This window comes from Camellia sinensis, chromosome 5 (genome assembly GCF_055761805.1).
Source record: "Camellia sinensis isolate YWXY chromosome 5, ASM5576180v1, whole genome shotgun sequence".
Lineage (NCBI taxonomy): Eukaryota > Viridiplantae > Streptophyta > Magnoliopsida > Ericales > Theaceae > Camellia > Camellia sinensis.
Window position 1 is genome coordinate 178261061 of NC_138965.1, and position 15638 is coordinate 178276698.

The following is a 15638-nucleotide window of genomic DNA, read 5'->3' on the forward strand; positions in this document are numbered from 1 at the left end:
TTCATGATAAGAGGGAAAGGTGGTTGTTATGCTTTGCATTAATTGATCTTTGTCCTATCGTGTCCAAAATCATCTTGCAAATTAACTTGCAACCATAGATGGTTTGGGAAGCGAGTTCGCTCCTCTCTTGAGTATTTTTTATAATAGAAAAGGGTAGAAGAGACAAACATGGCTAGGAATACCCTGTCTGCACTGTTTCACCTCAGGCACAAAAAAAAATAGATTTCCGTAAGAAAACAAGGTATGTTGGATTTATTTGCGGCTTGACTGAGTCGTATTCTGGGTCGACAAGGCTCCAATAAATTACAAACAGTACACTTTTGGTTGAAAGCAATGATAGGGTGAAACAAAATAGTTCCCAACAAGGCAGACAGAGTAATTCCTGAGGAGCATCGCCCAATCATTGCATATTTGTTGTAATAAATTAGACAGCCCCTTTCCACTATTATTCATTCAGATTTGTAATAAATATTTATTCGAACACTTGGACATTCGAACCCTCCTTCGTGAGGACAAATATGTAATAAGTTGTTTATCTTCCAACCCCCATTCTTTCTCCTTTTTATTTATCAGCTTATGATGGTTAGCATAGGGACATCATATTTTCAAATTAGCACTTCCATGACTCGCATCCATTCGTTTTGCATGCATAAAAGTTTGATTCATCATGTTATTCAAATGTCAAATTCAACCTCTTTACTTGAATACATGCGCTATCACATGCCTTGAATTGACTCATATGTCATGCTAGTAGTCGAGCTTATTACTTGCACGTTGTATGTGTTGCATTAGTCATGTTGCAGTAGTCATGTTGCATTAATTAGGATCATGTATTTTTTCTAACTATTTGCTTTCTTTTGACTCGCCTTCGGACATAAGGTAAGAATTTTTGCTTTAGCATATTGCATGAGTGTGATTGCTGCCATATTAAACATACTACCATGAGGCTAAATGCTTACTTGATATACCTGTTTGAATGCCTATGGATGAAGGCTATTAACTGAAATTGGGATACTTTGATTAATGTATATATATGAGATCACTTTTTCAAGTGGTTCATATTCAAAACAAACAAGAAATCAAACGTTCCAACTTCTAGTGAAATTAGTCTATACTTGTATGTTAAAAATAAAATAAAAACATATACTGTACATAAGAATCACATCATGATTAATAGAGGCCGATCTTTGATCGGGTGAATGGGGTGCTCAATTAATGACCTTTCCCTCTCATACCTAAGTTCTCGAACCAAGACACTTTGGTAACGACAAACTAATGACCTTTGGCACGAGTCACGGGTTTCCTAAATTTTCAAAAATAAATATTTGGTGGTGATTCTGATATCTAGCAAAGCAGTCCATTTTTGGCATTTGATTCAAAACATCAATTTTCCAAAAGAAATTGTCGAATTTAAACTCTTTTTGTATTTTCATTATTTCACATCGCACTTGTGAAATCAAATTTAGAACCCACAAGTGGAGTCCAAACTGTACAGGCAATTCATTCTTCCGAAAGGGAGCACGAAAAGCTGAGCTACACCTGGCCGAGTCTAAACAAGCCACGGCCAGATCTAAGCAAACCCGGTCGCGTCCAAAAATCTGCACTTTAGGCCTGACTTCAAACGAGCATATGTCCCTCATCCAGACTTGGTTTTAAGTGATTCTTGAGTCCAAATTGAAGCCCCGGAAGTCTACTTTCCAATGGTGGTGGCCTCACATCTAAATTATAAGTGTTCAAAGAGATATGCCTAATTTACTAAAGGTTGCTCATTTCTCTCTTAACAGTATGATGCTCAACCTTTTCCCGAACTAGTTTTCTTCCCTCCCCTCCTATTTCCTTCAACGCCAAACCTATAAATAAAATGTTTTTAAATATTTTTCGAAGAGTTCACCTCATTTCCATTTATTTTCACTTGTCCTTACTCGGTTTATCAAAAAATGCAATATTATAATCGAAATGTGAGTCTCAGAACATCGTAGAAACATTTGAAAAAATATTTTGAAAAATTGGGTTTCAAGATCTAAAATAGTTTGTCCAAAATGGGGTGTAAGGTTTGGGATTAGAGCTTGAATCCAAATTTCTTAGCTGAGAATTGAAAAGATTTTACAGTGTAACTTTCATCATCAGGTGTTTGGAATAAAAGGCCCAAGTCTTAAAGGCGGTCAAAAATGGGGATTCTACAATAGTTTACAAGGATCTGAATTACAAAAGAAACTACTCCTAAACTAAGAAAGCTACTCCTAGGTTGTTGTGTTGTTGATAATGTCCTCTCTCTGTGCAAATTTCTAACCTTTATACTTCTTCTTTCACACGCCCCCACGATCTCCTCAATCTGCAACTGCTGATGTGTAACTGCTGCAACTGCTTCTGACTTCTAGGCGGTCAAACTTCTCCAATCCTTCACTTTTGTATGTCAAAACACCTCTCCTTCATGTTGCCATATGTCCCTCAGTACTTTGGACCTTCCATCGATAGAGAAAAACTTTCATCTTGCACATGCCCTTTTTTACAAGTCGCCCACTAAGTTCATAACCTAACCTGATAACTGTGCCATCATCTGAGTCATCCAACGCATGTGATCAACCTCCCTAATGCCACTTGTCCCTTTTTCACAACTATTGAATCCTCACTTGGTTTTGCCACATGTCGTATCTCAACTGGTCCACCTGTCGACAAGAACTAGTAAAAATTGGTGTAAACAATGCCCCCCTTGTTTAAGTTGAATAAATATCAAGTGTTTTTAACTTAAACAAACATGCTTATTTGGGCCAAAAAAATAAAGACTTGTCCTGTCTTTATATGAAATGTATTGCCTTATATGCACTTATCAACTTCGTTCAAAGGTCTCCCACATGGTTAGATAATATCTCTTAAGGTACTTCCCATTTATATTCCTCTTATGTAGTTGCCCCTCCAAAGATTTCAATTGATACGCACCTCCCTTAAGGACCTTAGGGATCCTAAAGGGACCTTCTCAATTTGGTGACCACTTGCCAAACTCAAGGTTTTTTGTTCCCGATGGCAAGATAGTTTTCCACACTAAATCACCTTCCCCAAAAAGTTTTAACTTGACCTTCTTGTTATAAACTCTCTGAACCTTCTTTTTCTGAGCTATCATATAATCAAAAGAAAAAATCCTTCTGCACTCTACATCTTGCAACTCTATGAATATGGCGTCTACATACTCATCAACAGGAATATCATAATGTTTAGCCACCCTACTAGACTTTATTGTCACCTCTAAGGGTAGAACTGTAACATGACCATAAACTAAGTCATAAGGAGATGCTTGAATGCTACCCCTCTTTGAATTCTTGCAGGCTCACAAAACCTTAGATAATAACTCATGCCAATCCCTTGGATTGTCTCCTATCACTTTACTTAGTGTCACTTTGATTGTTTTGTTTGATGACTATGCTTGCCCATTTGCTTGGGCATAATATGGAAATGAGTTCAACATTTGAATGCCACTCTTTGGCAAACCCCATCACTTCATCACCATTAAACACTGTCCCTTGATCAACAGTAATTGTTTGTGGCAAGCCAAGCCTATGCACTATGTGCTTCTTGATAAAATCAATCACATGAGATTGATTCACCACTTTTAATGGGCCTGTTTCTATCCATTTAGTAAAATAATATGTGGGCACTAATATGAATACATGTTGTTTTGAGGATGGTGGAAATATCTGGCCAATTAAATCTTTTGCTCAAGCCTTAAATGGCCAAGGTTTAGCAATTGAATGCAAATCCCTAGCTGGCACTTTTTGTACATTACCATGCCTTTGGCATTGCTGGCACTCCTTTGCATAATCAATGCAATATTTTCTTATAGAGGGCCAAAAATGCCCATGCCTTTCGATCAACCACCTCTTCTCACCTCCTTGGTGAGCACCACAAATGCCCTTCTGGACTTCTGCCATGACCTGCATCTGTTTTAACCCTCTAATAAATAACAATGTCAACCCATCTTGGGTTCTTCTGAACAAGTCATCTCCCAAAATGACATAAATCAAAGTTTGATATTTTATCCTTCTATCTACTTTTGCTTCTGGGTCACTCAAATACTTGATCAAAGGTGACCTCCAATCATCCTCTAACATTTCCAAAGTCAATATTGACAAGCCTTGCAACTGTTGACACATAAGACAAGGCATTGTCCTCTTCTGAGTCCGAACTATTCTTTCCTGGAAACCCTCAAACTAGAGGTTGCCTGGGCCATCTTATTGGCCTCCTTATTCTCAAGTCTAAACATTTGTTCAAACTCTACTATCTCAAAACCTTTGACCAGTTACAATACCTGCTCCAAATACTCTCCAAATATTGCACTGTTGCACCTATACTGACCCATCACCTGCCTTATCACCAACTGTGAATCTCCAAACACTTTTAAGTGTGGAATTCTTAGACTTCTTGCTAACTCTAGGCCAATAATCAAGGCTTCATATTCTACCTGATTATTTGACAACACTCAATTTCATCTAATTGATATGATGACTGAAATACCTCATACAAATCTACCTTAACAGAACTGAAACACCTAAGTTTCCTTAGGGTGAAACCGACACCACCCCAGCACCAACACCTTCTTCAGTCTTTGAGCCATCAAACATTACCCTCCATGGCTTTTTTTCAACTGAAAATACCTCATACAAAGCTACCTCGACAGGACTACATGGATGCTCAGCCAAGAAATCTGCTAGTGCTTGGCCTTTCACAGCTTTCTAAGATACATACGTAAGGCAATATTCAATTAAAGCCAACAACCATTTTCCTTGCCTTCCTCTCAAAACTGGCCTAGATAACATATATTTTACCACATCAATCTAAGCAATCACATTAACCTCTACAAGTAACAAGTAATGCCTCAGCTTGATGGCTGCAAAATATAAGGCCAAACATAACTTTTCGATAGAACTATATCTAGTCTCTACCTCATTCAACTTTCTACTCAGGTAGTAAACAGCTTGCTCACACCCCTCCTTATTATCCTGAGCCAATAAACACCCAATCGATTGTTCTTCTATTGAAATATATAACTTTAAGGGTTTCCCTTTAATGGGTGGCATAAGGATTGGAGGATTAGACAAATAGTCCTTAATTGCATCAAATGCCCTTTAATACTCACTTTACCATCTAAAGTCTTCATCAGACCTCAATTTTAACAAAGGAGAGAAAGCTAGAGTCTTCCCTGCTAAATTGGTAATGAATCTACTTAAAAAAATTATTTGCCTAAGGAAACTTTTCAACACCTTCTTGTTGGATGGAGATTGGGCTGCTTAACAGCTTTAGTCTTGTTTATGTCCACCTTTATCCCCTCCTGATGGACCAAAAAAATCCAAAAAAGTACCAACATACACCCCAAAAGCACACTTCAAGGGGTTCATTTAGCTGGTACTTCCTCATCCTTTGGAACACCTGTCGAAGATGTTCTAAATGCTCTTCAAACTCATCAAACTTGATTGCCACATCATCAATATACACCTCCAAAAATTTCCCAATCAGATAATGAAAGATAAAATTCATAGCCCTTTGATAGGTGGCACCTGCATTCTTAAGCCCAAAAGGCGTCATCACCCACTCAAAGGTTCATAACGCCCCTCAACACCTGAATACAATCTTATAAACATCATCTAGGCTAAGAAAGATCTGATTGTATCCAACATGGCCATCCATGAATGATAAAATCTTATGCCTTGTAGTTGAATCTACTAACAAGTTTGCAACTGGAATGGGATACTCATCCTTAGGTGTGGCCAAATTTAAATTCGTAAAATCAATACACACTCTAGTTTTTCCATTCTTTTTAAGAATTGGAACTATATTTGACAACCATTCCACATACCTAGCTGTTCTAATAAAACCAGCTTTTAACAACCTTTCAATTTTCATCTTTTACCATAAGAGTGACCTCATTTGTTATTCTCTTTGGAGGTTGCTTATGTGGCACACATAATTTGACTTTATTGGCAGTTTATGCTTAACCAAGGACCTATCTAGTTGTTGCATCTCATCATAACTCCATGCAAAACAATCAGAATAATCTGAAATCAAGCCAACTAGCTTGACTTTACATTCATTAGATAATAAAGCATTTACATAAATAGGCCTCTTATAGGCCTCATCTCCTAGATTAAACTCTTCTAAAGGATCTTACACAACAGCCTTGAGATCATCAAGCTTTGCAAGAGCTTCCTTCAAATTTTCATACAACACCTCTTTATAGTCTAGAGGGCTATTATTTACAACACATTCTGCCCTAAAACAATGAGGCAGCATACCACCCAACCTTCTTTCTAAAAGGAAATAAAAAAATAAAAATAAAAAAGCCTAACAAAAGTACTTCTAATTACATCAAAACTAAATTCACCCTCACTCTTCTTTATCTTCATTAGTAATGTCTTTAATTAGCACTTCATCTACAGGTTTGGTCTATAAGACACTTGGCCTAGCCATTTCCTAGCTCATCTGTCAAAAACCTTCCTCAACAAATTTCTAGAACTGGCCATAAGTTAGTCCAATTCCCCTTGACTTCAACTCCTTATTTTCCAACATAGCAAGGCTAAATTCTTCAGCATACAGCATGGCCTCCACATTGTGGATGTCAGTCTTGAATGGATTTGCCTCTGCCCAAAAAACCTTCATACCTTGCCCTTCTTGGCCCTCTGCTATCAAGAAAATCAAGGCTTGATGAAGAGATAAAGGTACACAACCATTGGAATGAATCAAATCCTTTCCAAGTAACAAATTATAATTTGAGATAGAATCAATCACAAAAAATGTTGCCCCCATCACTCTGTCTCTAACTTGTAGTTGCAAGGCAATCACACCCCTTGTGTCAGATGAACCTCCTGAAAAATCACTCATAGATACATCAGAAGGGATTAAATCATCAACTGTTTTCCCAGTAACACTCAAAATCCTGGTGAGCAAAATATTCACAATAGCCCCATTATCAATCAACACCTTAGTTAGAGGACAACCATTCAAGTGAGCACTCACATACAAAGGCCTCAAGTGCCTTATCACTTCTGGTTTGGGTGACTAGAGTACCACTTTCTCACGACTACCAGTTTTAACCACCTGAATGGACTTGCTAGCCCCTGCTCTGGGCTCACGCACCTCTGTCATCATCACAGTAGGCTCTAACAAATCTTCTACATCACCTTCCAGTTGTTCTAACTGCCCAGGTTTTGCCTCAAACCTTTTTGGTAAAGCCATAATCATATTACAATCAGGGTTTGCAGGCAAAGAACCAAACCTAATTGCATAACTTTTAGACTTTGTATCTTCTTTTGTGTCTTCCTTGCTGTCAACAAGAATCTCTTCTAATTTTCCTGCCACCACTGCATTCCCATCAATCATCACTTCATCTTCCCCACTCTCCTCATCAGAAAAGACAGCTTTAGATATTTCCTCCAGTTGTCTCCTAAGGAGAACCTTTTTAGGTATTTTATCCACCATCTTCTCTGTCTTGCTTGACTCACCCTTTTCTTCCTTCTTTTTCTTTCTTACCCAAATCAAATTGTTTTGGTCATCTCTCTTTGAATTATCTCCCCCCTTGGTTAAGAACATAACATGAAACTTTCTCTGCTCTCTTCTCATTTGAGTCCTAGTTGGACCTATAGGCTTCCATCCTAACAAAGGAAACTTTGGATGTATCACACCTTGCCAACCAACATAGTTAGGCACTGGTGGCTTCAGCATCCTTAGTTGCACTAGCGGGATAAGCTTGTCGAAACCTCACCCTTTAGCCATAATATTGCCCTAGCCTGAAAAACCTCTGACCCTGGCCAATAAACGGCCTTTGAAATGGTCTTGGCACAGATGCTGGTCTCTGAACATGACTAGGGCTACTAGATGGCCTCTGATCTTTCCACTGCCTTACTTTAACTCTGACCCCTTCTGCTCCATGAAGAGAAGGATACACATGCTGCCATATAAATAAAAATGGACCATCCTCCTCACCATTTAATATATATCATATAATTATTATATGATAATTATTTTTTTTATAATACGATAGAATTATAATTATCAAAATACACAAATAATTTAACTAGAATTAATATATATAATTATTCGATAACAATTTTATACAACGGTAGCGCCAATATTATCAAATTAAATAATTAAAATCATACTTTAATTTTAATTTTAAATTAAAATTGAAATTATTCTTTTACAACACACATTGTATCATCAAATGTTTTTTGAAAAAAAATAACACATACATTGCATGGGTCAATTACTAACTATATTAATAAATGAAAGAGTACATAAGTTTAGATACAAATCAACCACAAACAAAAGATCAAGAAAATATCAAAATCAAAAGGAAAGTGAGTAGACCTAGTACCATCAAATCTAAAAAAAAACATAAAAGCAACAACGTCATTCGAACTGGCAAAATATGGTTTTTCTTTGTTGAGGGGCTCGAAAATAACTTGGCTCGTTGTAATTATCCTCAATAACACTTACCCTCTTACGCTTTTTTCATCCACCCACCATAGAATAGTGTATGGGCGCCAACCCTAGCGGACATAGAAAAGTGTATGTGCAGCCCGCACAACTTGAAATTGTACATGGTACAAGTTAAGAGTTGTACCCCGCGTAGGTTGGAGTTACACCCCGCACAAATTGGAGTGCCACCCATCCAATGAGAGATCCCACAATGGTGGATGGTGGCCAGAGGGGTTAGTAGAGGGTGAAAGGAATGAAAATTTGTTTTCAAAACAAACAAAAAACAACTTTATTTTGCTTATAAAATTTTACTAAGTTTGTGAGTTTATAATTTTCTAAAAATAAATTTTATTTATAATTTTTAAAGTTTTTGTAATCATAAAAAGCAATGAATAAATATAAATAATACCAAACGAGATGTGTTATAGGCTACATTTTTCCATGTTCAAGCAATTTCACCATCCCATAAATCCTGGGGAGATTTATAAGGGCCGACATCTGATATGAACTCAACTCCAGGAAATCCTTTTGTGGAAGTTGATTTATCATCTCGGAGTCTTGTGCGCTTAGCTCCCAATCAAATATGTGAAGGTTCTCTTTGAGCCTCTCCTTGCTAAAGCTCTTCACCAGAACACTCCCCCCTTGCTCATAAACCCATCTAAGACAAGCCTGTGAATATGAAAACAAGGAAATTTTAATAATCTGTAGTCTGTCTTCATTTATGTTTTTGTTTTTATTTTTTTAATTTTTTGTCATTGCATTTTTAATCTACGACCACATCTATTGAATAGGAAGCATCCATTAATTTCATGTGAAAGTCAATAAAACCCAAGTCACCACTTTGGCAATTAGACAAATGTTCGCCATGCATTGTTAGCAGGAATGAATGACCTTCACACGAGAGAGAGTTTTTTTTATAGGAAAATTTATAAATGTGGTGTATTTTTTAAAAATAATTACATATAATAGAAAAGTTTATGACTTCAATAATTAAAATTTATAAATTTTATCATTAATCTGAATTTTTTTTTTTTTTTTTTCAATCATAGGCTGATTTTGCCCCTTGTTAAGGGAAATTCCCCTATTTTATGTCCAAGTATAATAAATGTTTACCTCACTAGTCGGGTGGATCCAGAACTCGGATAGTGGACCGAAGGAAATGATGGAGCAAGTTCAATCAACTGAACGTTGGGTCACGTTTAGTCTTAATAGTTTAAATAATTATTATAATATTATTTTAGATTAATTTGCCCAGTAGTTTTTTTTTTTTTTTTTTTTCTATTTACTTTTATGCAATGTATGGTTGATATATACTATGATGAGCAAATTTGATAAAACCTAACCTGGGTAACAGATTTTCCTCTAGCTTTGGCAATCTGTTTGAGCACCTCACATTCCATGACCTGGTTACTTCCCCCAACTTGTTCCTTTGGCACCCAAAGGAGAGAAAGCTGTGACATGAATATCATTTTTCTCACAAATATCTCTTAGGTTCTTCTGTTGCCAAAGTGGGTTCATCCCAACCTTGCAAAATACAACATCAAACTACTCTGTTAAAGAGAGGAGGATAAATTAAAAGGACTCAAAAGCAAATATTGTTTTCAAAAATCAGAAGAAACATAAGTCTACTGGGAATCCTCACCTGGTTGACAGCTGGAGGGATCTTCGCTGTTGATAGTTATAGTTGGAGCTTCTTGCATGAGAAGTTACTGACTCCAATGGATTTTGTGAGGCCAAGACTCACACTCCTCCATGGCTTCCCAAACAGACTTGAAATCCATGGGAAGAAGTTCTTGCTTATTTACAGGCAACTCATATTACCCTGGCTTCGAGCTCACTGGCCAATGAACCAGATAGAGATCAAGATATTCCAATCCAAGATTCCTAATTTTTTTTTTTTTTTAAATATTAAATAAACTATAACAAAAGAATGATTTATGCAACATTACATAACCCCTCCACCCCAACGTTCACGTACTTGAGTGACTTTTGTATTGCAGGGAGGGCATGATCATGATGAGCATCAAAACACCAAAGCTTTGAGGTGATGAAGAGCTCTTCGTGAGATTTAATGAAGCCTAGGCGTATAGCATCAGCAATTGCTTCTCCTAGAGACTGCTCTGACTGGTATACAGCTGCAGAGTCGAGGTGTTGGTAACCAAGTTTGATTGCATAGAGGATTGATTCTTTCATGGTTTTGAAGGATACAAAGGGATAAACAGCTGTTCCAAACCCTACAAGAGGAATCACCTTATTATTAGTAGAACACAGTGACATCTCTTCCTTTTCATCATTTTTTCTATGCTCTGAAATAACATGCCATAGCTTTCTTATCTCCTTGGCATATGCATAATGCAACACACACACAGGTGTCTCTTTCTTTATTTTTTGACTATCTAAAAAAGGTGAGTAAGTATATCTAACTCTTAAAATTGTCCACTATGTGATTGGTTTATATCATACAAGTAACGTCACACGATACTCTGAGATTAAAAAATCATTACCCCTCAAAATCTTTTTTTTTTTTTTTTTTCCGTAATGTAAAACCTCATCCCACACATAAAAACGAAGTAGGTCTATGTGTAAGAAAATTTTAGATATAGTACCGTATAGTATTGGTCATCGATATTTCTAGTAAATGAGAAATCATAACATTCTTCATTTTCTAATTACTTAATAAAAGTGAGTTAGTAATGAAATGTGAGTCCCATGAATTAATAATCTTAATCATATGCTATAATCCACCCAATTAAACATGTCCTATATGATTGAATGTATGGCATACTAAAAGTTAATACCTAACATGACACATCATTGTCAGGAAAATTAGGATAATTTTTTTGAGGATCTTAGACATTTTCCATAAAAATAACATGGAAAGTTCCATAGGATTAAATCCTCCCACATGATGTGATTAGCATTCTCACGGGAAGTTGGGTTTGTTAATTCAATCTCGTGAGATTAAAGGTGAAAAGATTATTTTGTCCACATTTTACATAAAATAACAAAATTACCTTTCATATGATGATGACTTTTACATAATTTCATAAATTTAATTCCAACTAACTAAAAATACCACACCAGTGCACAATCAAATACAATTTATCCTGTATATCTAACCTAATTTTATCCTAAGTTAATCTCATCATTCAATCCCATCAAACTTATAATCCTCATTAACTTAATCAGACAATTAAACATGACCATAGCTCCACAGTGCATGTGGAAGAAAAGAAGTTAGACTTGGCCTCGTTTGGCTAACACAATATTTTAATCAAAAAGTTAAAAATCACTAAAAAAAAGTTAAAAAGTCTTCAATTCATACAAAAAAGTCAAGATTCCTTTTTATTCAATCTACTTTTTACACGTCATTTCGTAAAAAGTCAAAAAAAATTCAAACATTAATTTTTTTCACCTCATATTTTAGCTAAAATACCAAAAAGTCTACTGAAAAAGTCACTTCCCAAAACGAACCTTACTTCCTTTTCAATTCAAAACATAAGCCAAAGTGAAATTGCTTCACTTTTGTATACTACTATTGTTATAATACAAATTACAGAACAAATTCAGCAAAGAGAGATATTAGGCTAGGTGTAGATGAAATTATGGTAATCATGGAAGTGAGATTAACAAAACAACTACCCAAATTAAAATTGTTTTGGTATTTTAGTTTCAAATATCAAAGTTTCAATACTGTATCTCACATCTATAAATAATAAAAAGTTTGTAAATTTAATAATGGGCAAATTTTTCATGCATCCCTGCATTTTACTTATTGTGTTATTTTAGTCTTCGTAATTTTAATTAGCTCGATTTGATCCTTAAATTTAAATTTTGTGTCAATTTGACGCAATTGATAACCATAATTAAGATTTTTTTAGGATAAATATTTTAACTTTGTAATATAGAGTATATTCCTATATATCCGTAGTATTGATTCATATTCGGATATTGTTGAGATTTGTTCATAATCTAGGTTTCTATTATTTTTGCGAAATTTTTTTTGTGAGTTTTGAAGATGAATTTGGTTTAGGAAATATCTATATCTATATCTATATATATATATTTTTTTTTTTTTTTTGAAGGCAGTGCCGGGAAGTTGTGGGTTTATATATACAGAATTTGTGCGGTTTGAATTATCCTACCATATGCAGGACACTAGACAACCTGGTATATCATTTTCCTCTTCGTTTGGTATGATAGGATACACCTCATGGCTTCCAATTTTTAGCGTTCTTTCGACTTTGGTTTATATAGGGTTATAGATTTGTATTGGCTTTGTATGATTGGCTTCCAATTTTTAGAGTTCTTTCGATTTTGATTTATATATGATTATAGATTTGTATTGGCTTTGTATGCTTCTGATTTTTCTGGGTTTTATTAATAGAGATATATATACCATGTGTTTGATAATATGCCAATAAGACAGAACTTATTTTGGGATGCCGATTCATGGTACTATGATTTATTGAATGAAATATAGGAATACTCATTATAGCTTTTCCTACTACTCAAAAAGCATTTTAGAATAAAAAACAAGGTCTCCCAAATGTCAACTCAAATTATATAAGCTCTTTTGCATCGCAATTGACAGGGGCAACACAGGGAAATGGTCCTTTTCTTCCAAGAGTAATAGTTTTCTAAAAGATGGATCTAATCTTGTTTTGGATAATTGAATATATATGGCTCTAAAGGTTCTAAATAGCAGTAGCAAATGTTGTTTATGATAGTAACATGCGTTACAGTTGAGACATACCAATTAATTATGTAAAGTTTCTGATATAAATGTATCATTGTGTAAATGCTGTAAAGTTCATACCAAAGTACTAAATGCCTAAATGTCTTAAATGAATACCAAATATCATTTCCAAATTGTTAACAAAACGAAGGTAGGAGTCTGAAAGAAATCATCTTATGTTAGTAGTTCAATCTGATATCATATCTACGTCAAAGAAAAGGTCACCGGAACTGTGGTTAACCTGTTTCTCAATCAATGCACTATATGCAAAGATCCACAAGGACACATTGAGTGATTTGATTAATATAATTCAATCACAGCACAAAATTGATTACATGTGCAACACAACATGTGCAAATTTATATAAAGCAAGCACCAAAAGACTAGCATTCATTGGCCATGTAATCAATTGTTGTCTTTAATCAAATTAAACATCAAAGAAAAGAAGAACATATGAATAATAAAGACAAGAATTTCTAGAACGAAGCTGAATTTTGGAAAATTTTGGACTATGATAGTTAAAACCAAATGACTAGTAGTGATAATCAACAAGGAAACAAATAGCTAATTGATTCCAAAAATAAATTCTAAACTTCCATGATCTGTGCATTTAAAAATAACATATACCAAATTTTCAATTGATTGATTTAAAACTGTAACATTTTACGCTTTACAATGAGGATTACGATGTACCTGTTGTCGGAACATAGGCGAATCGTCCAGTTTCATGAAAGCAAACTTGCTTTCCTGTTGGCAATACAACGCCGATTCGACGAAATCCTCGAATTGCATGTTTACTTTCAGCATCTGATTTCTCCAACTGTAATCTCATCATCATTCAGGCGCACGTACCCAGAGTCGGCCCTGGCCCAAGGCGAGTTGAAGGAGATCAGAAAAGTGTAGGCTAAGGTAAGGAGATCAAAATTTTGGGGATTCAGGAGCAATGAGAAAGAGAAATCATTTGTAGATCGGAGAGGTGCCTATTTTGGAAGGTTAACGGTATGTTTGGATTGAGTGGTTGGGAGAAAAGAGAAGAAATTGAGATATATGTATTTTTTTTATTTGTTTGGATAATTTAAGTGGAAAGAAATTGGGAGAAATTGAGAGAATCAAAGATAAACTTATTTCTCTTATAACCCTTATTTTCAATCTTCCCAAAAGTAGAGAAATTGGAAAAGAAAAGAAATTAATATTTTTATAATACCAATTTTGTCTCTGTAAAAATAAAAGAAATAAAATAATTGAAAATATAAAAAGATTATTTTAGTAATATAACATAAAATAATTTCTTTTCTTTTCTCTTATGAAATCTAACCAAACAAGAATGAGAGAAATCATAATCATTTTTTTCTTTTATTTCTTACTTATCCAAACAAGAAGGCGAGAAATCATAATCATTTTTTTCTTTTATTTCTTACCTATCCAAACAAGAATTAGAGAAATTATAATCATTTCTTTTCTTTCCTTTTCTCTTATAACTAAAGTAGTCATTTCTTTTTTTTTTTCTTTCCTAAATTTCCAAACATAGTGTAAAAGTTGATTTTTTTTTTTTTTTAAATGATGTAAAAATAATAATAATAAAGAGAGATAAATTGAAAGAGTCGAGAAGTTATGAGTTAGAGAGATATGGAGAGTAGAGAAATCAAGAGAGATGGGGAGAGTTGATAAAAGAAATAAGTATTGAGTTAAAGCATCTACAACAGTGCATTTTTTTTTTCATTAAATTTGAATAAAAATTTCTTTTGATATTGTCACGACCCGCTCCCCGTACCCAAGGGTAAAGTATCGTGATGGCCAATAATTGAAGTTATCTCCGGCCAAATCTTTAAACAATTACTAACTGCGAGCGGAAAATATTTCAGTGAGGGTACTAAAATAATCATTAAAGCTTTTATTTAATTACATTGTCAGAGCTGAACTATGTCTACAAAGTACTTTGTGCCTACCCCACACGCTAGTCATGACATGTCACCTGAAAGTGGTAAACAACTATAAGCACATGGCAGAGTGAGAAATATTGTACTAAGAGTATAAGGGCATAAAATTCACCATAGATAATTATTAGCTAAACAGAGCTTGATATTAAAATACATAAAATGTATCATACAGAAATCATTTGACATATACTACACAAATTACGTAAATAACTATAACCACGGTACGGAACAGAACAGGGGTCACTGGAATGACAATCAGAACAAGGGTCAATAGATTCATGACAAACAGGGGACCACAAAGTAGTCAAGCAGGGGCCAATGGTTGTTTAAGTCCCCCAAGGCGTGGGACTCCCATGATGGTACTTACAAAACATAATTATTTATAAGGTTATAGCAAAATATTTTTTAAAATATAAACAAACATATCTATGGGTTTCCTTTTAAGCAAATAGGGCTCATAAAATAATCCACGTAACTGAAATAATAATATAATTTATAAA

At 34.8% G+C, this 15638-nt stretch overlaps 2 protein-coding genes across 5 annotated transcripts; both read right to left on the reverse strand.

Moving 5' to 3' along the window:
- Positions 1-2562: 2562 nt before the first annotated feature.
- LOC145791889 (uncharacterized) lies at positions 2563-5892 on the reverse strand. Its single transcript, XM_082872348.1, has 9 exons — positions 5617-5892; positions 5419-5484; positions 5253-5320; positions 4935-5115; positions 4563-4724; positions 4301-4453; positions 3881-4133; positions 3049-3252; positions 2563-2666 (listed from the first exon to the last, which is right to left on the reverse strand). Exons 1-9 carry the CDS (start codon positions 5890-5892, stop codon positions 2563-2565), a joined length of 1467 nt encoding a protein of 488 aa, XP_082728474.1.
- A 2892-nt stretch (positions 5893-8784) lies between these two features.
- Positions 8785-14236, reverse strand: LOC145791009 (7-acetyl-epi-neemfruitin B aldo-keto reductase-like). Of its 4 annotated transcripts, XR_014330575.1 has the most exons (5): positions 13895-14143; positions 10442-10697; positions 10106-10300; positions 9807-9987; positions 8785-9132 (listed from the first exon to the last, which is right to left on the reverse strand). XR_014330575.1 is itself a non-coding variant. In XM_082870534.1 (3 exons), the coding sequence occupies exons 1-3, from the start codon at positions 14037-14039 to the stop codon at positions 10276-10278; spliced, it is 426 nt and encodes a 141-aa protein (XP_082726660.1). In that variant the 5' UTR covers positions 14040-14186; the 3' UTR covers positions 10133-10275. The 4 variants fall into 4 exon arrangements, 1 of the variants encoding a protein (XP_082726660.1); XR_014330574.1 differs by having other exon boundaries at positions 10106-10697; positions 13895-14236; XR_014330573.1 differs by having other exon boundaries at positions 9807-10013; positions 10106-10697; positions 13895-14186.
- Positions 14237-15638: the final 1402 nt, after the last annotated feature.

What these genes read in the sequence shown, in the direction of transcription:
- LOC145791889 (XM_082872348.1), bottom strand. Translation starts at nt 5,892, where the DNA reads ATGAAAATTGAAAGGTTGTTAAAAGCTGGTTTTATTAGAACAGCTAGG. An exon ending in TAGATGATGTTTATAAGATT is followed by an intron (nt 5,485 to 5,616) that starts GTATTCAGGTGT and finishes AAATTTTTGGAG; the next exon opens with GTGTATATTGATGATGTGGC. An exon ending in TGAGTAGAAAGTTGAATGAG is followed by an intron (nt 4,725 to 4,934) that starts GTAGAGACTAGA and finishes TATGTATCTTAG; the next exon opens with AAAGCTGTGAAAGGCCAAGC.
- LOC145791009 (XM_082870534.1), bottom strand. Translation starts at nt 14,039, where the DNA reads ATGATGATGAGATTACAGTTGGAGAAATCAGATGCTGAAAGTAAACAT. An exon ending in CGCCTATGTTCCGACAACAG is followed by an intron (nt 10,698 to 13,894) that starts GTACATCGTAAT and finishes TTCCTCTTGTAG; the next exon opens with GGTTTGGAACAGCTGTTTAT. An exon ending in GCAATACAAAAGTCACTCAA is followed by an intron (nt 10,301 to 10,441) that starts GTACGTGAACGT and finishes TTCATTGGCCAG; the next exon opens with TGAGCTCGAAGCCAGGGTAA.